Below are 25,519 nucleotides of genomic sequence, written 5' to 3' on the forward strand. Positions count from 1 at the left end.
CACTGATGTGGACCCCACGGCTGTGGTCCCCACTGTGTTCGTATGACAGCACATGTAACCTTTGTTAGTTATGCCAGTGTTAGTTGGTAGTTATCTTAGACAGCTTGTTATTTCAGTTTATTATTTGTTTTATTTGCCATGTAAGCATTAAGGGCAATTCTGCCCTTTCCTACATTTAGTGAACATAACCTATAAATATTAAGAGAGTGGTGGCGGCAGATTCATTCGATCTGTCCCTCCTTTCAAAACCCTTGTGTACTTCTGCTTTCTTCTCCCTCTTTGTTCTACTTTTCTCAATCCGAAATCTTTTGGAATTCAAGACTGACTGTAGTCTTGATCAACTACTATTATCTATGTTATTGTGTTTTTATAAAAGTATAAAAGTATTTTATAAGCTAATGGAGAAAGTTGTTACCACTTACTAATCCCCTACCCTTTTGTTGTAGCTCTTTAGAAAAAGTTTTTTGGTCTTTTTGGTGGCAGGTGGACTGAGCCTCTGCAAATCGGTAGTCTATTTGACCCTACACCCTTTAGGTGGCCTAAGAGGTAAGGTCATGTGGAAATGTGCCAGGGGCCGAGGGTGGCTCTAGTGTGGACAGTTTGGGAGGAAAGAAATGCTAGAATCTTCAAGGACAAGGAGGGAGATGAGGCTGCTGTTTAGGAGTGTATGCTTAACAGGGTCATAAATTGGGTTAAAGTCTCAGACTTGTTTTACAATTTTGCTTTGATGACTTGTGGCAGAATTAGGAAATGGTTGCAAAAGCTTATACTATCAAAGCATGTGGTAGTTTGGAGGCCCCCTGAAGAAGGTTTTATCAAGTTGAATTTCAATGGTTGCAACCTAGGCAACACGGGGCCCTTTGGTATTGGAGGAGTATTCAAAAATGCAAGTCAGATTATTACTTTATTATCTGGTGCCATTGGAGTTGGGGATGCTGTTTAACACAGAAGCCCATACAATCTTACAGGGAGTGGAGCTTGGTAGAGAGCTGGGCTTTGATAGAATACTAATTTAAGGTGACTCTGAACTGGTAATTGGGTGGCTAAGGGAACCGGAGAAAGTGGCTTGGTCCTTTAGGGGGGCTCTGTGAAGATTCAAGTGGCTAACCACAAGCATGGTAGTGAGGTTTCAATGGGAAAGAAAATTGGCAAATGGGGTGGCAGATTGTTTAGCTAAGCAAGGGGTGCACATGAATTCAAATGTGTATCTTTCTTATTGTCTATTTTAACTTAATAAAAATTCTATTGCTTATGAGGTATATAAGGAATTTGGAATTGGTGATACAACTCTTTGAACAAATGTCAAATTTGAAGGTGAACTTTGAGAAAAGCTGTGTAGTTGGTGTGAATATGGAGGAAGGTGAGGTCAGGGACATTGCAGAAGTGCTTGGGTGTGAAGTCTTTGAGTGGCCTTTGAATTATTTGGGGTTGCCGTTGGGCGACAGCCCAAAGAGAGAGAGCTTCTGGAATCCGGTGGTGGAAAGTTTTGAAAAGAAACTTGTCTCTTGGAAAAGGAATTACCTTTCTATGGGTGGGAGGATAACACTGGTTAAGGCTACTCTAGAAAATTTACCTATTTATTTCCTTTCAGTGTTCAAGATCCCGGTAAATGTTGCCAATAGAGTGGAAAAGATGATGAGAGACTTCCTTTGGGAGCCGGGGGAGGAGAAAAGGGACCATAGAGTAGCCTAGGAGGTGGTGACTAGGAGTTAAAATAGTGGTGGTTTGGGACTCGAAAACATTAGAAAAAGGAATTTAGCTCTTCTGGTGAAATGGTTGTGAAGATTCCCACTAGAGAAGGAGAAGTTATGGGCCAAGATAGTGGTCAGCATACACGGGATGGAGCTAAATGGATGGGATGCTGAAATCCGAGCTAGGACTACATGTGTTTCACCTTGGAAAGCCATTCATGAATTGTTACCAGTTTTCTCCCCTTTTATCAGGTATGACTTGAACTTGGGTAACGCTATAAAATTATGGGAACAAACTTGGGTGGGGGATGCTCCTTTAAAGGACCAGTTTCCTTCTTTGTATGCACTCTCTAACCTTAAAAATGAGCTAGTTTCATCCTTCATATCCCCCTCCTCTTCCACTTCTGGGTTTGGGTGGAATTTGGGCTTGAGAAGGGTTGTGAGAGACTCAGACCTTGATAGTGTCTTGAGTCTTCTTCAACTTCTTGACAATGTTTTCTTAGACCCTACTAAGGTGGATTCTACAATTTGGACTCCTACCCCATTGGTTCTTTCTCCTATGCCTCTTTTTTCAAAATCTTAAGTCAGTCCACTAGTCCTGTAACCATCCCTTTTCCTGTTCATGAGGTTTGGTGTAAACCAATCCCTCCTAGGGTTGGTAGTTTTTCTAGGAAGCCTTTCTGGAAAGATTCAACACTAGTGATATGCTCCAAAAGAAACCCAATACTTGCTTGTCCCCTCACTGGTGTGTTCTCTATAAAGCTGATGGGGAGACCGGTTTTCACCTACTGGTGTCTTGCCAATATGCGCAGTCTATTTGGGAGTGGGCTCTTTCCCTATTTGGGAGTAGCTAGAACCCTCCATCAAACATGCAAAATCTGTTTTCTCCTTTTTTCAAGTGGCACATGAAAAGGGGCAAGATTATGTGGAGAGGACTAAGGGCTGCGATTTGTTGGTCCTTATGGGAAGAAAGAAATGCTAGGATTTTCTCAGAAGTAGAGAAAAGCATTGAGGAGTTGAGGGCTTTGATCCTTGTAAGGGTAGTACAGTGGATGAAATCATTAGAGTTATTCACAGATTATACAGTGGATGACATGTTGAGGAATTGGGGTGAGATTGCTAGCAGCACCCAGATCAAAACAGTGATGAATGTGTCTTGGACTCCCCCCCTTGCAGATTTCATAAAACTAAACTTTGATGGGAGCTGCAGAGGGAATCCTGAACAATCAGGGGTTGGGGGTGTCTTCAGGGATGAGAATGGGGTTGTTTCTTCCATGTTCTCAGGTCCAATTGGAGTGGGTGACTCTCTCCGAGCCGAAATCCATGTGGTTATGGAAGGAATTCAGAAAGCCAAGGAGATGAATATCAGAAAACTTGTAATTGAAGGGGACTCAGAGGTGGTGGTTGGATGGCTAAATAAAGACTACAGTGGCTTATGGAATTACAGTAATATGAGGAGGATATTTAGATGGCTGGCTCAGGAAATGGAGGTTAAGATTAGTTGGGTTAAAAGATCAGCTAATTCTTTTGTTGATGGGTTAACTAAACAAGGGGTGGAGAGGGAGTCAATGTTCTGGGCACAGTTGTAATTATTTTTCTGTTTTTCCTCATCTTTCTCTCTTTCTTTTTCCTTCTTTTGGGGCTCATGGTATAGCTGGAAGATAAGAAAGTTTGTCTTCCTCTTTGTAATTATCATTGAAAAGTTTTAATGAATTTAATGAAGTGTGTTATTGATAAGAAAAAAAAAATCTATTACTTATAAAAAAATTAAAAAACGAGACAAGCATTCAAATGGAAACTCAGTTTGCAAATAAGATGTTTCCATACCTTTTGGACTCCACTGAACACACAAAGCAGCACGGTTTAGCCTAAGAATAACAAGAGTTGGTACCCATTCAGATGCTTCTTGATTCCAAACATATCTGTAAAGAAAATTATAAATTAGAAAAACAAAAACAAAAGAAAGGCTGGACTTTGAAACCAATATCCTCATGGTTTAAAGCATTCATCTCGAGCGAGAACCTTAAAAAGTATCTAGACAAATAACAAATACTCACGAGTTTCGATCATGTGATACTGTAACTATCCTGTTTGACATTGAACTCCAATCTATCCCAGAAACAATTTGATCATGCTGTGAGAAAATTGATATAAATAAGTTAAGGTATTGATAGTTCAAATGTTTCTTCAAAATTAACTAGTGAAAACTAAAATAGGCATGAAAGCAACTCGTCACCAACACTGAATTGAGACCAAAATGGAAAAATATGCATTTGTTATGCATATATTTAGATTCACTGTGATATCATGCATATACTTTATGAAAGCAAACATTTATCTTAAAAAGATTGGAGATGTCACATAGATACAGTGATGGTATAGGGAACTGTGAAATGTCAAAAATTTTACAAAAAAAAATAAGATAGACACAGGAGATCTGTTATTTGTCCTTTTTTTTCACTTTTTTCCCCATACATCTAGATAAAATTCATGAGCAATGATTGCAGAATCACAGAATTCTAACATGCAAATAGCAATAAGGTCTTAGAAAAGCCAAATCTTCTATACAGAGACCGAAAACTATAATTCATATTCATCATCATCCAAGCCTTATCCCAACTATATGGGGTCAGCTACACAAGTCCTGTTTTGCCATTCCATTCTGTTTAATGTCATATCCATTGTTAAATTATTAGCACTTAAATCATTTCTTACTACTTTGACCCATGCCCTTTTTCTATCCCTAACCCTTTTAGCTCCTTCAACTTGCAACAGATCATTTCTTCGTATGGGTGCTACCAAAGGTCTTCTATGCTCATGACCAAACCATCTTAGCCTCCTCAAAAATAATGAAATTTCTAATGTAATGTATACCAATAATCAAGCTCAGATTAATAGTAGTTTTTTATAACATCAAACCCATATTAGTAAATAATGCTATTCACATTCCTCTAATGCAATGGACATTTTTCAATAATCTTACATACAGGATAAGTAACCAGGGAGATGAAATATCATTCTTACTAATACTGATAAAAAATGTCATTCTTACTAACAAGAAAGAACCAATAATTACAGACACAATTCATAATCCCATTCTCAAACATAATCAAATTTCTAATGTGATGCATACTAGAAGGTCTAGCACTCATCACAGCAGTAAAGAGCTTAATATATCTAAGCAGAAGTAACAAAATTTGCCAATATATTATTCCACTTTTGCAACAAAAGAAAAGCCTCGAAGAAACCACCAATTATAACCAGACCAGATGATTATCCATCACAATAATTTCAGAATTCATGTTACCATGAAGCTAAACTTTGGTAGATGATCTGTTGGAAACCAGGGCCCTTCAGGTTTGAGTCATACTTTTAGGAGAATCAAAGGAGGGCTATCCTTGTCTATTCTGGAAATATCAGACATGGAGACTCTATCAGTGCCAAGATCTCAAAACAAGGGTAAGGTTTAAGGTTGATGTTTGCTTGGGTTATGATTAGGTTGGCGTGGAAGGAGACTTGAAGTTAGGATATCCAGGCATTCTGAAAGTTGTTGCTCTCTTCAATATTTGATTGGAGAAGGTAGATCTTTGGCCTCTAGGGTGAACATCTCATTCAGTTGGTTTGAGGACCACGAAAATAAATTAGTAGAGCTATTTCTTGCAATTGACAAAAGAAATAGTGGAGGGGTGAAGAAGATTTGAATGCTTTGTTAAAAAGGGGTGGAAGATGGCAAAGGAACAGAATAGGTTAAGATGGTCACTTAACAAGAGGGGGGCAGTTGTGGAGCTCCTAGGGGAGGGGGAAGATTTGCAGGGAATAGCGGCAGAAATTGGGGAGGGAGGGGAAGAGAGAGGGGTTACACCAACTCCTTCCCTTTGGTGGGGTAATTCTCCTTTATCAGATATAAGGTGGGAAAGGGCGATAGAATTAAGTTTTGGACTGACCTTTGGTGGGGTAATTCTACCTTAGCCAAATCCTTCCCTTGCATATTCAGCCTTACCTTAAACCAAGAAGCTTCCATATCCCAGGTTTTACACCAACTCCTTCCCTTTGGTGGGGTAATTCTCCTTTATCAGATATAAGGTGGGAAAGGGCGATAGAATTAAGTTTTGGACTGACCTTTGGTGGGGTAATTCTACCTTAGCCAAATCCTTCCCTTGCATATTCAGCCTTACCTTAAACCAAGAAGCTTACATATCCCAGGTTTTACCCCCTCCCCCCCCCCCCCCCCCCCCCCCATTTCAATTGAAATCTAACCCTTAGGAGATCTCTAAGGGACCTGGAACTTAGTGAAATCACTAGCTTCTTGCACACCCTGAGAGACCCATCAGGTAAGTTTTCAACCAAATCTTGCTTCAAGGCTTTAGTTAGGGAAGAACAAACTACTGGTCAGTACCCCTACAAGAGAATTTGGTGTGCTCATATCCCTTCCAGGGTCTGTTTTTTTGTGTGGGAAGCCAGCTTAAAGATAATCAACACTTATCACCTCCTTCAGAAAAAGAACCATGGAAGGTCTTATCTATCTCCTCATGTTTGTTGTTTCTGCCTTAAAGCTAGGGAATCTACCAACCACATCCTGCTTCACTGTGAGGAAACTAGAAAATTTTGGAACTTTTTTCTATCAAGTATCATTATTTGAATACAGCTGGGTTTTCCCAGAAAATGTGGTTGAATGCTTAAGGCAATGGTCAGGAAGAGGATTAAGCAAAAGAGGGAAAACTTTATGGCAATCTGCTGCACATGCTATTTTCTGGAGCATTTGGGAAGAGAGAAACAACCGGGTGTTTACCAATAGAACAAAAAACTTTGAGGAGTTGATTTCTCTAATATGTTACAGATGCTTCTCGTGGACTTCCAGCTCAATTTACTTCAGAGGTGTCACTTTTGATGACCTCCAAAGAAATGCTGTAAATTTTCTTCACTCTAATCAAATACAACTTATCACTTCCCGCAGTTTCAGATCTGATGTGGAAGGAGAGACGACCTTGTACTTTGATGGGAGTGCCTTTGGAAACCCAGGTGTAGCGGGTATTGGAGGTGTAATTCAAAATAGAAATGGCATTATCAGTTGGCTTTTAGTGGGCCGATTGGGATAGCCTCCTCAACAAAGGCCAAAGTCATGGCAGCTCTAACCGGCATCAGGATTGCAAAAGACATGGGCTTACTAAATCAGTAAATCTTACCATTAAAGGAGATTCAGCCAACACCACTAATTGGCTTTTTAATCCTGACAGTGGGCCTTGGGCCTTAGCTCACTACTTGGCTGAAGCGAGACTGTGAGAGACATCCTCTCTTCTTTAAATGCTGCCATCTGGATTCTGAGGGAGCTAAACTCTGAAGCTAACAGTCTAGCTAAATCTGGTGCTCACAGGGATTACCTATTTAGTGATAGTTCTCTGCCTATGTAACTTTCTGAGTGCTTAATTGTTGTGTGCATCTCCTCATGTACCTCTTTTTTATCGAATAAAGTTAACCTTCTCTCAAAAAAAAAGAGGGGTTACACCAGTTAATGAAGTTCAAAGTCCTTACAGGAATGTTCAGGGTCTGGGGGCCCCAAGGAAGCATGCAGTGGTGACAGATGCTTTAAAGAGGTCTAATCCCAGTTTTATATTGTTTCAGGAAACCGAGAAAGAATTCTGGGGATCGAGCTTCGTAAATCTATCTTTGGGGCAATTACCCAATCCTAGTCCTGACTAGTTGGGGTCTTGGGAGGGGCCAGCTGAATATGAACCTAATTTCCAGCACCTTTTGTTAGAAAACCCCAACTGGGTAGGACCCAGATTGTAATACATCATAGTGGCCACGATCCATATTGAGAAGTCCTAATCCCAACCACCTTAGGAAGAGTTCATATGGTAGGTGGTTGAGACTAGAACTCTCCCACTTAGAAGCTCCATGATTTTAGGGGTTTTGAATTGGCAAATTTAAATTTAAAACCAACCCCTATTCGGTTGAGATCATGGGGCAGTTAAGAGAGAGAAAATAGGGGATTAAATTCCATCTATTTTAGGTAGTTCCTTTATAGGAGGAAACCACCCATGACAAAACTTTATGAGGGCCCTTTTCTCCCAGTCCTGACTACCATTCTCTCATCATCCATCATAGCTCCAAAACTCATGTTCCTATCAACAAAAAATGTTGAGACTGAGGGAGAAATCAAGCTAACACTCATCAATCTAAGAACAGCAAGGAGACTCTTTCACATTACTGGTATTTGTTGGGAGAGGAACCAGATCACTAGAGGAGTTTAACAGTGGCAATGGAGTCTGGAGGTAATGTTTTATTATTTAATACTGTTTTCGTTTAGATCATGGTTTACACTGAGAAAGAAGACCTGATCAATTCAGGTCTACAATGGTTGATGTTTTCTTCCTAGAAGAGAGAGAGGAGAGAGAGAGGGGAGGAGAGAAGAGAGGAGGAGAAGAGGAGATAATGTTTTATTATTTAATACTGTTTTTGTTTAGATCCTTGTCATCAACTTTCTTGAAGTCACTCTTCTTTCCCATATTGTTACCACTCATTGCAGCTAATGCCACATGTTGCCCCCTCGGTTTTAACCATCACACTCTACCTACTTTCCTCAGACTGAACAAGGGCATAAACCTCTTGAATTGAAGGTAACTCTTTTCTTCCTAAAATCTGAACTCTAAGAGGTTCATATACGGGATTTAGTCCCAATAAGAAGGAAAAAAACCCACTGCTGAGAAACCAACTTCTTATAGGCTTTAGCATTGTCATCACATTTCCATTCTATAGCCTGATAGTGGTCCAAACTAGGGTTCCCCTGTTTACAGGTTGAAGATTTAGCTGGTAACTGGTAAATCTTGGCATAGTGCCTTTGCTCAAAATAGGTGGTTTTGGCCTGTTCCCACATTTCACTAGAAGTTTCTGCCAACATAAAGTTCTTCACATCAGGTTCCATAGCTGCAAGAAGCCAGGAAATCACCATAAAGTTTCTGCCAACATAAAGTTTGTAAAATAAGAGTAAACAGAGGAAGAAGAAGAATTTGTTATATTATTCATCAATCTTGTATGTATATATACAAGTTACAAATTCTATGTTAGGAAAGAATATATTAGGAAAGAAGACTAATCAAATTCCTACAAATCAGTCCTACAATCAAGGTAAATCATATCTCCCTAGTATTTACTTCCTATTTTAGTTATACAGTCTGTAACATCATATCTCCCTAGTATTTACTTCCTATTTTAATTATACAGTCTGTAACATCTTCCTATTTTAATTATATAGTCTGTAACACTCCCCCTCAAGCTGGAGTATAGATATTAATCATGCCCAGCTTGTTACAAAGATAATCAACTCGAACCCCATTAAGAGCCTTCGTGAAGATATCTCCCAGTTGTTCTCCTATTTTCACATAACCTGTGGAAATCAAACCTTGCTGAATATTTTCACGAACGAAATGGCAATCAATCTCGATATGCTTAGTTCGTTCATGAAAAACAGGATTAGATGCATTGTGAAGAGCAGCTTGGTTATCACACCACAACTTGGCTGGTACTGAAGTTTTTAAGACCTACTTCATTCAGAAGCCGATATATCCACATTATTTCACACACAGACTTGGCCATAGCTCTATATTCCGATTCTGCACTTGAACATGAGACAACATTCTGCTTCTTGCTTTTCCATGAAACTAGATTCCCTCCAACAAATACACAATAGCCTGAAGTAGACCTTTGATCTTCCTTGGATCCTGCCCAGTCAGCATCTGAAAAACATTCAATTCTAGTATGACCATGATTGCCATACAAAATTCCTCGCCCAGGTGCTCCTTTTAAGTAGCACAAAATTTGTTCTACAGCTGTCCAGTGATTAACTGTTGGAGAGGACATGTACTGACTCACCACACTAACTGAATACGCAATATCTGGACGAGTTACAGTAAGATAATTCAACTTTCCAACCAATCTTCTATATCTCTCAGGATCTTCAAATAATTCACCATCTTTTGTGAGCTGCAAGTTAGGAACCATTGGAGTGCTACATGGTTTAGCTCCCAACTTTCCCGTCTCAGACAACAAGTCAAGTACATATTTTCTTTGAGATAAGAATATTCCCTTCTTGCTTCTTGTTACCTCAACACCCAAGAAGTATTTCAACATTCCCAAATCTTTGGTATGAAACTGAGTGTGGAGAAAGGATTTAAGGGATGAAATCCCTATAGTATCACTCCTTGTAATGACAATATCATCCACATACACAACTAACAAAATGATGCCGGCAGCAGAGTGCTTGAAGAAAACAGAATGATCAGACTTACTTTTCTTCATACCAAAATTCTCGACTACCTGACTAAACTTTCTAAACCAGGCGCGAGGACTCTGCTTCAACCAGTACAAAGACTTATAAGATAGCAAACTTTCCCATACTCCCCCTGAGCAACAAAACCAGGCGGTTGCTCCATATAAACTTCTTCTTGAAGATCCCCATGAAAAAAAGCATTCTTGATGTCTAACTAATGAAGGGGCCAATTATAAGTAGATGCCATAGAAATAAACAACCTGACAGAAGTAAGTTTAGCAATAGGAGAAAAGGTATCAGAATAATCCACTCCATAAGTCTGAGCATATCCTTTAGCAACAAGACGGGCTTTCAATCGGGCAATGGACCCATCAGGATTGACTTTAACTGTAAACACCCATTGTCCTCTAAAGGTCCAAGTACCATTGTCCTCTAAAGGTCCAAGTACCATTGTCCTCTAAAGGTCCAAGTACCATTGTCCTCTAAAGCATTCATCTCCTCAATCATAGCATTACGCCATCTAGGGTGAGAAAGGGCTTCTTTAACAGTCTTAGAAACAGAGATAGAATCAAGAGATGCAATAAAAGAACAAGAAGAGGACGACAAATGATTATAAGACACAAATGAAGATACTGGATAAGTACACTTACGCTTACCTTTACGAAGAGCAATAGGAAGATCATCATTAGAGACTGGTTCTGATGACGAAGGAACAGGATCAGTTGAGACTAGATCTACCGACGAAGGAGCTGGTGCAGGACATGGATCCAGAGGGGTTGGTCGCCGAGAATAAACCTGTACTGTAGGTGGCTTAGGCCTGACAGGAGTAGATTCAATAGGATGTGAACTAGATGATGGGCAGTATAGATTAACAAATCATCATCCTCTCCCTAACTTGAATGAGGAGTAGATGGAAAGAAAGGTGCATCTTCTAGGAAATTAACATCACCTGACACAAGATATCTGTGAAGAGTAGGACAATAACATCTATACCCTTTTTGAACACGAGAATACCCAAGAAAAACACACTTCAAAGATTTTGGATCTAGTTTGGTAACCCGAGGACGAACATCCCGAACAAAGCATGTACACCCAAATACCCTAGGCTCAATAGGAAACAGTGTTTTATTTGGAAACAGAACATGATAAGGAGTCTTACCCTGAAGGACAGATAAAGACATACGGTTAATCAAAAAACATGCTGTGGAAACTGCATCAGCCCAGAAAGGTTTAGGAACCTTCATTTGAAATAACAAAGCTCTTGCAGTTTCAAGAATGTGTCTATTTTTCCATTCAACAACCCCATTTTGAAATGGTGTATCTATACAAGAAGTTTGATGAAGAATGCCATGCTGAAGCATGTAAGTTTGAAAGGATTCTGACAAGTACTCCTTAGCATTATCACTTTTCAATATTTGTACAGAAACATTAAATTGAGTTTTAACTTCAGCACAGAAAGCAAAAAAATGAGAAAACACCTCAGAATGATTTTTCATTAAATATAACCATGTCATACAAGAGTAATCATCAACAAAAGTAACAAAATACTTAAACACAGTTTTGGATTCAACTGGACACGGACCCCAAACATCTGAATGGACTAATTCAAAAGGAGCACTAGCTCGTTTATTGACTCTAGGACTCGAACTAAGACGATGGTGTTTAGCAAACTGACAAGACTCATAATTTAATGACGACAAATTCTGAAATTGAGGACAAATTTGCTTTAACACATGGAGAGAGGGGTGGCCCAACCGACAATGTGCTTCAAAAGGGGTTACAACTCCAGAACAGGCTATGGATCTTGGAACTTGTGTATCAAGGATGTAGAGACCTCCAGACTCATGTCCCTTACCAATAATCTTCTTCGTCGTAAGATCCTGAAATAAACAATACTCGGGAAAAAATGAGACACAACAATTAAGGGTACGAGTGAGTTTGCTAACAGAAATTAAATTAAATGATAACTAACGTAAACTAAGAACATATGACAAAGGAAGTGATGGTGTTGGACTAATTGTGCCAGATCCAATAACACAAGATGTTGACCCATCTGCTAAAGTAACAAGAGAGGTAGATTTATGTGACTGAAAGGTAGAAAACATACTTGAATTACCTGTCATATGATCTATAGCTCCAGAATCAATGACCCATTTTGAAGAGAAGGAAACAAGACATGTATTGGGTTTACCTGACTCGACGATGGCAGTAACAGGAGTAGATTGAGGTTTCAATGATTCTTGGTACTGAGCAAATTTGGCATATTCATCTGCAGATATCATAACAGACTTCTCAGAAGTATCCGTGGTGGATGCAATATGGGCTGACTGAGTTTTCTTATTCTGCAACTTCCTGCAATCCTGCTTCATATGTCCTGGTTTATGACAGTAATGACACACTATCTCTCCTAACTCCTGTCCACGAGTATTAGTATTCCTATCATAGTTACTTGACCTACCACTACCACTCCTGTATTGTTGTCTCCCTGATTCAGATGTATTATTGCAGCTGACAAGGGCACTACTAGGCTGAGCAGATGAAGAACATTCTGTACGAAGGACCCTACTGAAAGCATCTTGTAGAGAAGAGATCTCTAAACTGGAAAGAATCTGAGATTTAGCAGTCTCAAATTCATAAGGTAGGCCAACTAAAAAACTCATAACAACCATCTTTTCTCGCTGAGCTTGTTGAACAGTCACATCAGTACTAAACGGAAGCAACATATTAAGTTCTTCATATGTTTTCTTGAAATCCATGAAATAGCTTGTGAGAGATCTATCGCCTTTGTCCGCCCTGTAAAAGGTTTTGCACACATCATAAATGCGGGAAATATTCCCCTTTCTGGAGTACAAGAACTCTAGATAGTTCATTAATTCCTTAACAAATCCACAGTGAGTGACTAAACCAACCACCTCACTTTCAATGGAGTTGCGTATCTGCAAGAACAAACGGGCATCCTCCCTCAACCAAGACTTTCTCGAGTCATCATTAGGAGGGTCATCAGTCAAATGGTTATCCATAGCAATACTCAATAAATATAGTTGAACAGTTTTACTCCAATCCAGATAATTACAGCCATTAAGCTTATGCTCAGTTATTTTTGACATCACTGGAATAACATCCAACATAACTACTGATTTCTTGTCTGCCATAATCTCAAAATTCAAATAAACAGAATATTTTGAACACTGAAAATCAATAGAGCACACCTGTTGAAAACACCGGAATGGATATGCACGTAACAAAGCACAAATATGTGCTATACAGGACGAGGCGAGCCAAAAGACAATGACCGAAAAAATTTTCCGGCAACAGATGTGCCTCCACGTGCCGGCGCGTGTGATTGTGGCAGAATCTTCAGGCGGTGCGTGAGACACACGCGCAGGGCTGCTGACTGCCGGACTTTGCAGAGACTAGATGCTCTGATTGCTCCAAGGAGGTGACCCGAAACACCCAGAAATTTTCCTCTACCTACTGTTTACTTAAAAAAAAAAAAAAAAACAAAAGGGCTGGCAGAGACAGATGCTCTAATACCATGTAAAATAAGAGTAAACAGAGGCAGAAGAAGAATTTGTTATATTATTCATCAATCTCGTATGTATATATACAAGTTACAAATTCTATGTTAGGAAAGAATATATTAGGAAAGAAGATTAATCAAATTCCTACAAATCAGTCCTACAATCAAGGTAAATCATATCTCCCTAGTATTTACTTCCTATTTTAGTTATACAGTCTGTAACATCATATCTCCCTAGTATTTACTTCCTATTTTAATTATACAGTCTGTAACATCTTCCTATTTCAACTATACAGTCTGTAACAAAGTTCTTCACATCAGGTTCCATAGCTGCAAGAAGTCAGGAAATCACCATATTGTTATCTTGGTCCCACTTATCATGTTTAGTTGTCCCATTCTTGGGTTCTTTCACTCTTCCATTTATGTAACCAGCTTTTTCCCTTGTTACATAAAGTTTTACACATTTAGCCCACTCCAAGTAACTCAGGCCATTTAAAGGGGTAATTGGCATAAGAAACATCATATTTTCAACTCCTATACCAGCTCTACTATGGGTTGATGTAACTCTAGATGAGGCAGAATCATCATTCACCATTGAGAGAAACAAAATCTACAAGACAAAACCCGAACCACAAGTGCACAAGACCAGTCCCCACTCAACTACCACCTCTCAGTCACAATTAGGGAACTAAACACCAAAAATTCTGCTTTTGAAATAACGAACACACTGCTGAAATCCACTGGCAGCAACTAAACAGTCCAGAAATAAAGAAAAACACTGCTGAAATCCACTAGCAGCAATTAAACAGTCTAGAAACAGTCCAGAAATTTAAATTTTAGTCACCATTGGATTACACACTACACATGCCAAATCACAGCACATACCTGTGACAAAGGGGATCACACACCCCTGTATAGCACCTGTACGATGGTGCAAATCCAAAGGACAAGTCTTCACAACATCGACCAAAGGAAAAAGAGCCTTCACAACATCGGCCCCTCCCACTAGGGCTACCTTGGTTCTACGACCAAGAACCCAGAAAAAAACAACAGGTGGTTCTGACCAATTCAATTAGGGTTTCTTGCCTTCACTATCCAAGAAATCAGAAAACTACGTGGAATGAATGTGATTCAGAGGAGAAAGAAGACTCCTACCACCCAGAATTGTGCTCTGGTACCATGTTTTCTTTCTAGAAGAGAGAAATGAGAGAGGGGAGGAGAGAAGAGGGAAGAGAGAAGAGAAGAGAAAAGAGAAGAGGAAGAACAGTGTTTGAGAGTCAAAAGGTTGGGCTGGTGGTGCTGCTTCTTATTTATAATAACATGAAGTAAATAAAAGAAAAGAAAATTGCAATCATACCCCTGGCTGCACACCCTAATAACAAAATAATTAAACAAAGAAAAGAACATGCTGACAACACTCTAGACTAACAGCACTCTAGCAGCAGAAATAAAAAAAGAACTCCAATAACAATTAATATTTTATTTTATTTTGTTATTGGTTCAGTTTCTCAGTGAGCCATATGGCCAACCTTCATCTTTTGCATGAAGTGGCCACTAACACAATCAAACCACCTGCATTCTTATACTTGTCAGCCCAAGATTTTACCATTAAACCAAGTAATGGCCTCTTTACCTACCATCATCTCAAGAACTCAAAAAAATATCCCAATGCATCAGCAAAAAACTAAACCATGTCATTCATCTTCTAATGCTCAATTCCAGTAAAAAGAAAAAGGAAAAAAAAAATGGAATGAAGAAGAAAAGAAAAATGGAAAATTTTTCTTCTGTATTCTTCACATGCCTTTTTTCCATTTCTTATTCTAAACAGTCATATTCATCAAATTCAGAAAATATTCAGTTGCTCAGTGGATCCTAAACAAATGGTCATCATTCTTTTACCAATTTGTTTGAGTTCTAATTCTATCTTTGAGTTATGATCAGCCTCAAACACTTGATCCATTTCTAACTCTGGTTTGTTTTCCAAATAGATCATTTCCATTGAAGTGTTATCTGCTTTTCTCCATAGCACCATCCTCCATACCACCTAAAGCAGTTACACCCAAAGTGGAGACTTGAGTTCTGTCACTCCATTTGGGTGAAAGCATGAAACCTCACAAATGATCAAAGAACCTTCCAATAAGCCCCCATCTCTCACCTGCTACTAGACAAACCATTTTTAATAGGTGCCAACTTGAGCCATGATAAGAATGCTCATTGACACATAGAATTCAATCTATTAAACTTCCTGAATGAACCATTCTGCAAAAATCTGGATCAACTTGACTTTTCAAGATTTTAAACTATAGTTGATGCTGAAACATAGATAGCCATAGATGTTCATGAAGAACGCCAGTATAAAAGGAAGCCAAATTTTTAATACTAATTCCACAACTCAAAGTGAAGAGAAAACAAAATTAGATTCAAGGTCAGTTTTACTGAAAGTCAAATCTACCTATATCACCAGCACAAACATTTGAGTGACATACCTTTTGAAGAACATGTATTTTTTCCCACTTGTCAAGTGAATATCTATAGATGTGAACTTCATTATTGTTGGGACAAAGTGCAACCACTACAAAGGAAATGCCAATCCATTATAAACTTCGTAAAAACTATGATGGACAAAAATGTTAAGAGGAACCTACAATGAGTCATCTTTTATTTATGAATATTTAGACAAATAAATCATAGAACCAAAATAGAAACAAATAGGAATACAACCAGCAATGCTGAATGTTGAAATCATCATTTATACTAGAAAACAATGGCCTGATATGAGGTGACATGATAATCAGAATAGATAACAACGAGCATGGACAAATAAATAATAGATAACTCTTAGCACAAGATATAAGAGGAAAAGAATAAAATAATATTATATAAGCTTTTTTTATCAGCAACAGATCAAAAAGGCATTACTAATATAATGTAATAAAGGTAGCAAGACCCCCTCCCATCAAAGCAACCAAAGAGGAAAAGAAAAAGTGTTGTGCACTGCCCTACAATATTGTTTATTGTTTTTATAATTATTGAGGTAATACTATTTAAATATTAAATAATAGAATTAATAATGGATGGATTGACTAAACACATTCAGAAGATCCCATGGTGCATATTGTTTGTTGATGACATAGCATTAATTGATGAAACTAAAAAATGATTGAATGTAAAATTCAATATATGGAGAAATACCTTAGAAAGGTAAAATCTTGTGGAGATGTGTTAGAGCTGTTGTTTGTTGAACGGTTTGGGAGGAAAGAAATCAAAGAATATTTCATGAAAAAGAAAAAAGCAAGGAAGCCGTCATTGAATTAATATACGTTAGGGTGGCTCATTGGGTCAAGTCTTTGAAGCTCTTTGAAGCCTATTCAGTAGGAGACATTATAAGAAATTGGGAAGAAGTGGCTCAGTCAGCTCCCATGTCTACTGCTCTTAGTCCAGCTTGGACTCCACCAGATTCGGGTTTCATCAAATTGAACTTTGGTGGTAGCAATGAAGGAAATCCGGGCCCTTCAGGCATAGGTGGTATTTTCAGGAGACCTATAGATTGGGGGATTCACTGAGAGATGAAATCTTGGCAGCTCTAGAAGGGATTAAAAGAGCTAAGCAGTTGAAAATCAGTAATTTTCTGGTGAAAGGTGACTCTCGGCTGACTGTTAGATGGTTGCAGAAGGAAGAGTCCAGCCTGTGGAAGTTTTCAAATGAAAAAAAGAAAATTAATCAGTTAACTCAAAACATGCATATAAGGGTTCAATGGGCCAAGAGGAGTGCTAACTCTATGGCAGAACCTTTGGCTAAACAGGGGGTGGGAAGAGCAAATTTCTTTTGGGCTCTCTTGTAATCTGTTTTTTCAGTTGTGACAGGGAGGGTTAAGACTTTTTACCTCTCCATTATGGTTGTAATTTTCCATCTTATTTCTTAATAAAAGTTACTGTTATTGATCAAAAAAAAAAACTTAGAATAGGTCTTAAATAAATGGACTGAAACAAATTACATACAATGTAAAACTTTTTTTAACAGAAGTTAAGGTAGTGTATTCATCTTGTATATGCATATTAATACAAAATGGTGAAATGTGGATAGCCTGGGCTCTCAGAGTATGGTTTCCACACGGTGACAACACCACATGCGCAGATTTTTGTGTTTTTTTGCTTGGTCTTGCATCTCACATGGGTGTGGTTCAGTGATCATAATGACTAGCTGTATCTTTTGATAGACTGTTGAGAGTTTGCCTCTCTTCTTTTCAATCTGTTTGTTATATTTTAAATTATAACTTAATACATGTCCTGCTGTCTATCTACCTTTCTCTATCCACCAGATCCACCCTCTCTCTCTGTTCGAATCAAGTTTGTAAGAAATATTATTTTATTGATGAAAGGACAATCACATCAAGACTTCAGGGGTTATAATGGTGTTTTAATATTTTAATAGAAAAAAATGGCTCACTTTTCTTTTTTATTATATTCCATTTTTTATTTCCTTTTTTAAAGACAGAGAAAACGTATGGTCAGTACCAATGGATAAGCAAATTCTGTGGTTTATCATCAAATTTTCCATTGCTACAGACATTGGATATGTTTACAGGAGCTACAAGAAAGGCGCTCATTAGAAAGTAGTTTGGACAGACCAGAACTGCACCCTTCAAAGCAAGACATGTTCTGCCAAGGGCACCCCAAGTAAAAACCATCAAGCTTAGCGTTGATGGCAGTCCTCTATGCAACCCAGGATTCTCAAGAATTTGAAGGAACAATGATGGTTTATTATCTTGGCATATAGTGAACAGGTTAGCGAAGGCAATTATGTAAAAGCTTATCGCATTCCTTTTATCAAAGACCTTAGACTGTCAGAGTTCCTACAAGTTAGTGAAGGATATCCATGAGAGAGAGATTGTGGCAGGATGGAGGGGAAATCTTTGATATCAAAAGTGAACCTCTTATTCCATTGAATTCCAAGATCAACGAACTTGACAGACCATGATATTGCTAGAGATTAAACACCAAGGAGTAAGATGATCCAAGATCTTCCTTCTTTTCCTAGAGGCTATATCTTGTAAAGGAGTCTGCCTACCAGGCCCAGGCACCCCGTAGTCCTTATTCTAGTAATTGAGATCTATGGAAATTGTATTTCAAAATTAAGGACGAAAAAATTGTTACTGATAAAAAATAAACAACAATATGACCATAGTTTCTTAAATTGATTATCTGAAAAATCTAACTAAATAAGTTAAACGGCAACAAACTCAAAATGTGAGAAGTAGGGAGACAAGCCAAATATCCCTCATTGTCCAGAAGGTAGCATTCCAATACGTTTGATAGACAATCATAAGATTTTCATTTTCTTTTTACATGTTTTGTATTATTTCCTCACAAATATCAAATTTTATTAGCGGAATGTGAGATTGGGGAGATAATAACAAAGTAACAAAAACGATTTCAGACGCACGAGATCCACGTAGAACTGAATGATCGGATCCGAATTAAGAGCAATATGGTTATAACAGAAAGATTTAAAAGGAGCAAACTTTCTGGTTATTCCATCCAATTTGGTTGCAAGAGCTAATCCAAATCGTGCTTGCTCGACTCGAGTGATACAGAAGAAAATTCGGAAGCTTACTTGTGTGATCAGGACTCCAGGCATGGCAAGTGATGCATTGAGCGAATTGATGGACCGAAACGGCAGCCATTTGTCTGCAACCAACAACCAAAGATTTCGTTGAACATGTCAGACTTACAAACATTTTGCCCTTTCCCTTTGGATTTTCAGAATATTGACGACAAAGAAGTGTACCTAGGACTGGACCAGCGATGAAAGAGAAACGAGCCCTAGGCGAGATTTCAGTCTTTCTACTTTGGACTCCTTTAAAGGAACGAAGGATGACTGTCACTACAGACTACAGCAGGGGAAGATAGTCGATTCTGTAAGTGCGAGGGGTAATTTAGGGAATGGCAGGTAGAGATGGCATAGTCCAGAGGAAAGCGGCATCTATGTAGCATCCCCGCCGGGAAATTCCAGGTTTGAGCCTAAGTTTTACGATCAGGCCCGGCTCGCAAGCCCGGCTCCGTCCGCATATGTTTAAATATATGTATTTTATACTCTTAAAAAAATATAAGTATTTTGTATATAATGTATATATGTGATGTTATGTTATACCATATTATATTTAAATATATTACAATATATGTTATATATAATATTTTATATTATATATTGTATAAAATTATATATATGCCATTTTAATATACATATACATATATATGTTATATGTTACATATATACGTATATTATTACATATATGACATTAAATGTATATATATGTTATTTTACATTATATTATTTATTTTATATTTAAATATTATAATATGTATTACATACAATATTTTATATTATATATTGTATAAAATAAAATTATATGTATATTATATGCCATTTAATATAATACATTACATATATGTACTATTTTATATATAAAATATATAGGTCCGGAATCATGCCCAATCGCCCTGGACCTGGACTTATGTTTTAAGCCCAAAACTTAGGCATCAGGCTAGGCCTGGACCTAAGTTGTAGCTCTTATCATAAGTGCAAACCCCAACCAGGCCCATGATCAGTATCATATGTATTGCATATTACACTTACACAATATAGGTAAGGGATGTGGGCTAAAAAAAATACAAATAAGAGATGTCAGAAGGTTTTGAGTGGTAAATGCACACCAACTTAACCCTGTCAGGCTAGGTAGTTTTTTTCAAGCAAAAAGGTTGGAAATTAAATCATAGTGGACTAAATGAGCCCACGGGCTTAACCTCGGGGCAAAAAGCCTGGCCCGCAATAAATTCGAGCCAGGCTCGGGATTTGCCAAAATAGCCCGGCCTGAGCCCGGCCTAGCTCGACCTATAGACTAAACTTAAAAAACCCTAACCTAAACCTCTCTTCTCTTCACATCCTCTTCAGTCCTCACACTCTCAGGCAGCCACACAACCGGCGAGGCAGCAAACATTCACCAGCGCAACAACTCCGACGGCGAGGCGGCAAACCTCTCTCTCTCTCTCTCTTTCTCTCTCTCTCTCCCTCCCTCTCTCTCTCTCTCTTTCTCTCTCTTTCTTTCTTTCTCTCTTGTTCCTCTTCTCACTTCTCTTTCAAATCTCAAACACCGGCGAGGCGGCGAATATAGGCACCGGCGGCGGCGGTGAGTTCTCTCTCTCTCTCTCTCTGACGCAAACTGACACACTTTTCATTGTTAAAATCACAGCTCACCACGAACTCAGTTCTACATTGTATCCATGGCTCTACATATTGATCCTTGGGCAGTAATGTATTGCCTATGACCAAGTCATTCGATGATAATACCAATGCTTGCATTGTCAGTGTGTTGATCATATGATCCATCAGCGAATACTAGATAATGGTTTTCAGTTATTGGACTTAGAGATAATGCATTTAACTTGTTATGGCAAAGAGTGAGACATGAATCAACAATTATTTCATTTGCTTTGTCCACCAGGAAGACGGGATTCACATCCTTATTAAGATGAAATTTATTGTTGTGTGCCTCATAGAACATATATAGGAGTACCTGAAATTTGGAGAGAAAGCATAATCTCATATCTGCATTAAATGATTGTTCGAGTGATTGAAGCCAATCTGAAATAAGTTGTTGTAGAAGTTCACCATTTACTGTTGTAGGATTTATACCAAGTTGGGCTTGACACCAGCTCTTACAAAGTGGCATTTAAAAAATAGATGTGAAAAAGTCTCCACTTCATGATTACAAAAAGGGGAAATCTACGATGTAGAAAAGATATGATATGGAAAGAGTTTTGACCAATCAAAACCCACCCATGAATTTTGATAAATAACACCTTATTTTCTACCACGTTTGTGAGAGGGAGAGATGGAAGGGATTAGGCACCATTCTCACCAATCGGTGTGAATGTCGAAATTCCCTCTTTGTTTACATTCGAATTAGACCTAAGAACCCATGTTTTCTGACAATAAGGAAGGGTATGAAGAACGCTCCCTTATCCTTCAGTCTAGACCCTTTTGGACGCAGGGGTCTGAGCAAAAGGGTAGGAAACCCTACCCCTTTTCTATCAAAACCCCCACCTTCGGACTCAGTTGGCTAGTTTGAAGGGTCGAAGGAGTGTATCAATCCCCACAAAACACCTAAAAACACCATTGTTCTCGCGCTTGTAGGAACAAGATGAGAAAGAAATAAAAGAACAAAAAGAAAAGAAGCTAATGAAATAAACTGAACTAAATCAATAGCTCTAGCTATCAAACAAGTATGTGAGGCTCAAATCTAGAAGACTGAGATGAGGTAAGGGCATTACCTCGATGTAGCCTTAGACTAATGAAGCAATGTTGCTATTGGATTTTCTAGAAGTTACGAAGACACAACAACAACTCGAAGGCACAAAGGATGGCACTTCACCTTTTCCTCTCCTTGATCTCTTCCTTTCTTTTTAGCTCGAAGAAGCCTCTCTCTCAGCCTCTCTTGATTTCTCTCTCAAATCCCCTCATGGTTTCTCTCTTTCCATTCAAGCTCTTTCTCCTTCTTCTCGATTTCCCCCTCTCTTTTACGCTCTCTCTCTCTCTCTCTCTCTCTCTCTCTCTCTCTCTTTCTCCCCTTCAGTCTCAACTCAGTAGCTCCTCAAAAAGGAAAGAACCGAGAGCCTCTACCTTCCAAACTCCTCCCCTTCAACCCCTCTCTTTTGCGCTCTCTCTTTTCTTAGAAAAACGGGAGAGCTCTTTCTCCCTTGAATTTCTCTGACCTCTTTCTTCCTCTCTCTCTCTCTCTCTCTCTCTCTCGTCTGACCCCTTTCTCTCCCGGGTTTTTGGGCCTAAAATATAAGCCCTAGCCTAGGTCTACACAGGCCTGGGCCAGGCCGAGCCTGATTCTGGGCCAATGTATTTCATATATATAAAACATTATATATCTATAATATTTTATATTAAATGACATAACATGCATATAAACTTATTTTATACATTATATAATATAAAATATTACACATAATATAAATTATACATGTCATGTTACAATATTCATATATAAAATATATAATATAATGTAAAATAACTTATATACATATGTATACATTATACACAAAATGTGTAAGTTTAAATACATGCGGGCCGGGCTGGGCTTGAAGTATTAAGCCCAAGCCCGACCCTAAAATTTATGGGCCTAATGTGGGCCCGGGGCCGGGCTAGGCTTGAACACAAAACCCAGGCCCAAGCCTGAAATTTCCGGGCTGAAATGATCACCCCTATTAGGGGGTATTTGGTAATTGGTCTAAGGGGCACTTTGGTAATTTGGTTAAGGGTATTTTGGGAATTTGATCAAGGGGTATTTTGGGAATTTGGTGCAAGGGTAATTCCGATAATCTAGTCAAGGGTATTTTGGGCATTTGGTCAGGGGGTATTTTGGTAATTTGGAATGAGGGTAATTCTGGTAATCTGGTCAAGGGTGTTTTGAGCATTTGGTTGGCGTATTTTGGTAATTTGGTTAAGGGTATTTTGGGAATTTGGAAAAGGGGTAATTCAGGAATTAGGTTAGGGGGTATTTAGAAATTGGTCCAAGGGGTATTTTGGTAATTGGTCAATGGCATTTTGGGAATTTGAAATTAAGGGGTATTTTTGGAAGTTTAGGGCATGAGGGGATTTTTTGGTGACTTGAAAAGATGGTATTTTTGGGTATTTGATGTGAAGGGTATTTTGGTAATTAGGTTAATGGCATTTTAAGAGTTTGGAAATAATGGCTATATTGGTAATTTGGCAAATGAAGGGTATATTGGTAACTATAAAAGAAGAGGTATTTTAGGAATTTGGGTGAAGGGTATTTTGGGAATTTGATAAATGAGGGGTGTTTTGGTAATTTTGAAAGAAGGGGTATTTTAGGAATTTGGGCTAGGGATATTTTAGGAATTTGGGTTAGGGGTATTTTGGGAATTTGGAATGAAGGGGTATTTTGGCAATTTGGAAAGAGGGTAATTTTGGTGATTTGGTTAAGAGGTATTTTGGGAATTTAGAATGAAGGGGTATTTTGGCAATTTAGAAAGAATGTAATTTTGGTGATCTAGTAAAGGGGTATTTTGGTAATTTTTAGCTAAAATTTGGTAGGGTGGGTGTTTTGGACGTTCTGGGTCGATTGGTGGGGTCAAATTGGCTCAATTGGGTCTAGGTTAGGCAGATTTAAAAAGGGCTTGATTCGGCTTGTCCGGAACCTTGGGATAGAATCTTCAGAGGACGGGGCAAGCAAGGACAGTTTTGGGTGAAATTTCACAGGGTAAGGTTTTTGGGCAATTTGAGGTGTTAGATTGGGCCAACTGGGCCCACGGGTAGATATGAGATCCGGCCAGCTTGCGGTCGTGAAATGGAATCTTGGTATGGTGGATGGTAGATGGTAGATGGAGGTATTTTGGGCTGAAATTTGGTGTGTAGGTGTTTTAGTGTTTCTGAAGTCTAACGATGGTGTATGATCAATTCAGAGGGTCAGGATCGTAAAAATTTGAGTCAACGGGATTTGTTTGAATGAAATCTTGGTTTGATGGAAAGACAAATGGGGGAATAGGGTTGAAACCTTATGAGATGGTATTTTGATGTATCTAGAGTTTAATGGTGTGGTTTGATTGGTTCGGATGTGTTAAGATGAAGGGGATATGGGTTCCAAGTGCTTAGGCTGAAGTGGAAGTGGGGGTTGATCAGGGCTATCGGATAGGTATCAGGTAAGTTTAATGGTGAATTTGGGCCTAAAAGTTGGGATTTTTTGGTTTTTTGGTGTTCTAGAGAGCTGGATGGGTCCAATCAGATGTTTGGGGCAAATTGAAGGTTTAGACGGCAAATTGAACAAAAATCGGGTGTTGACACCTGGTATTTGAAGGGCACTTTAGTTTTCCAGATTGACGACCATTTAAAAGAGGAGGCAAAGGAAGATGGCTTTTGGTTGAGAGAAGTCTGATATGTAGACTTCACAATATAAGTGCCTAAATTATTTCTCTTCCAAATAAGCTTATCGATGCTTAGGGACAGTGTTATTGCATAATGCGCTCAATTGAATCCTAAGTAAATGAATTTTGAAGTAGAGAAAGACTCTATGTTCCATTGGCTTAAAAAATGACTTACTTTGGTATCACTTGTAACTCGTGAATGCAAAGTGGAAGGAGTGCCTCCTCTAATGTTGAAACCTAAGGATTAGAATAAGCATCTAGACTTGTATCATCATGAACTACCCATAGAAGAAAATTGAATATCCCTGAAAAGCTTTTGAGCCTACCTACACCGTGGTGATGCCCAAATACTGTGTTTGCTTTTTAATGGATTATTAGTGTGTGAGAAATATTTCATTTTGATATTACTTGCCCAAAGAGAATTAGGATTGGAGAGTAATCTCCATATTTGTTTACCAAACATTTCCTTATTCATCAAATAGGTATCTTAGAAGCCCATACCACCTCTTGATTTTGGCAAGAAAAACTTGGCCCATGACACTCTATGTAGAGTGTTGCTAGTGGATGACCCTTACCACTAGAAGCTTCTTTGAATTTTGTTAATCAATCAGAATTGTTTTGCATGTCAAGTTTGCATTAAGCTTTACATGACCCATTAATATATATGGGATGTGGTGGGGCGAGTTTTGGTTTAAGGTGAACCCATGTTGAACCTGACTATGCAACATTTAAATTTATACAAGAGGAGACGAGACTAAACTTGGAAATCGGGCTAGGTTGGATCAGGTTTGAATTGGGCTAAGGCATTTTTGGGGTTATGTTGACCTTCAAGTTGGGTTGGGAAAGGCTAGACCCTAACCCTAAATAATCAGGCTAGTTTAACCCATGAATCAATGGTTCAACTACTTGGTCATTTAATCTTTGACCAAGTCAATGATTTTTTATCAAAAGAACAAGTTAATCATTCAGTTCAAATAGTTTGAATAGTTCAACTGTCTAGATCAACATGTACCTCTCCCCCACCTCTTTAACCATTAGGTTGAGATGAACCTATATCGAATCCAACCTAGTGACATTTCTAATCCATACCTAT

General features: G+C 38.5%; 1 protein-coding gene across 2 annotated transcripts in view; it reads right to left on the reverse strand.

Annotated features, from left to right (window-relative positions):
- LOC104609009 (actin-related protein 2/3 complex subunit 1A) overlaps positions 1-19,537 on the reverse strand; it is a 39,979-nt gene extending 20,442 nt beyond the window's left edge. The window contains exons 1-5 of one of the 2 annotated variants that reach the window (XM_010275176.3): positions 19,265-19,537; positions 19,091-19,164; positions 15,964-16,049; positions 3,749-3,825; positions 3,519-3,613 (exon numbers count right to left, since the gene is read on the reverse strand). In XM_010275176.3, the coding sequence (XP_010273478.1) occupies positions 3,519-3,613; positions 3,749-3,825; positions 15,964-16,049; positions 19,091-19,160 (328 nt within the window). In that variant the 5' untranslated portion in view covers positions 19,161-19,164; positions 19,265-19,537. Of the gene's footprint in view, positions 1-3,518; positions 3,614-3,748; positions 3,826-13,166; positions 13,485-15,963; positions 16,050-19,090; positions 19,165-19,264 lie in introns of those variants that run through there. The other variant, XM_088899559.1, reaches the window with a different exon arrangement.
- Between the last annotated feature and the right edge of the window lie 5,982 nt (positions 19,538-25,519).

This window comes from Nelumbo nucifera, chromosome 3 (assembly GCF_055504915.1).
Source record: "Nelumbo nucifera cultivar China Antique chromosome 3, China Antique-T2T, whole genome shotgun sequence".
In the NCBI taxonomy this organism is placed as follows: Eukaryota; Viridiplantae; Streptophyta; class Magnoliopsida; order Proteales; family Nelumbonaceae; genus Nelumbo; species Nelumbo nucifera.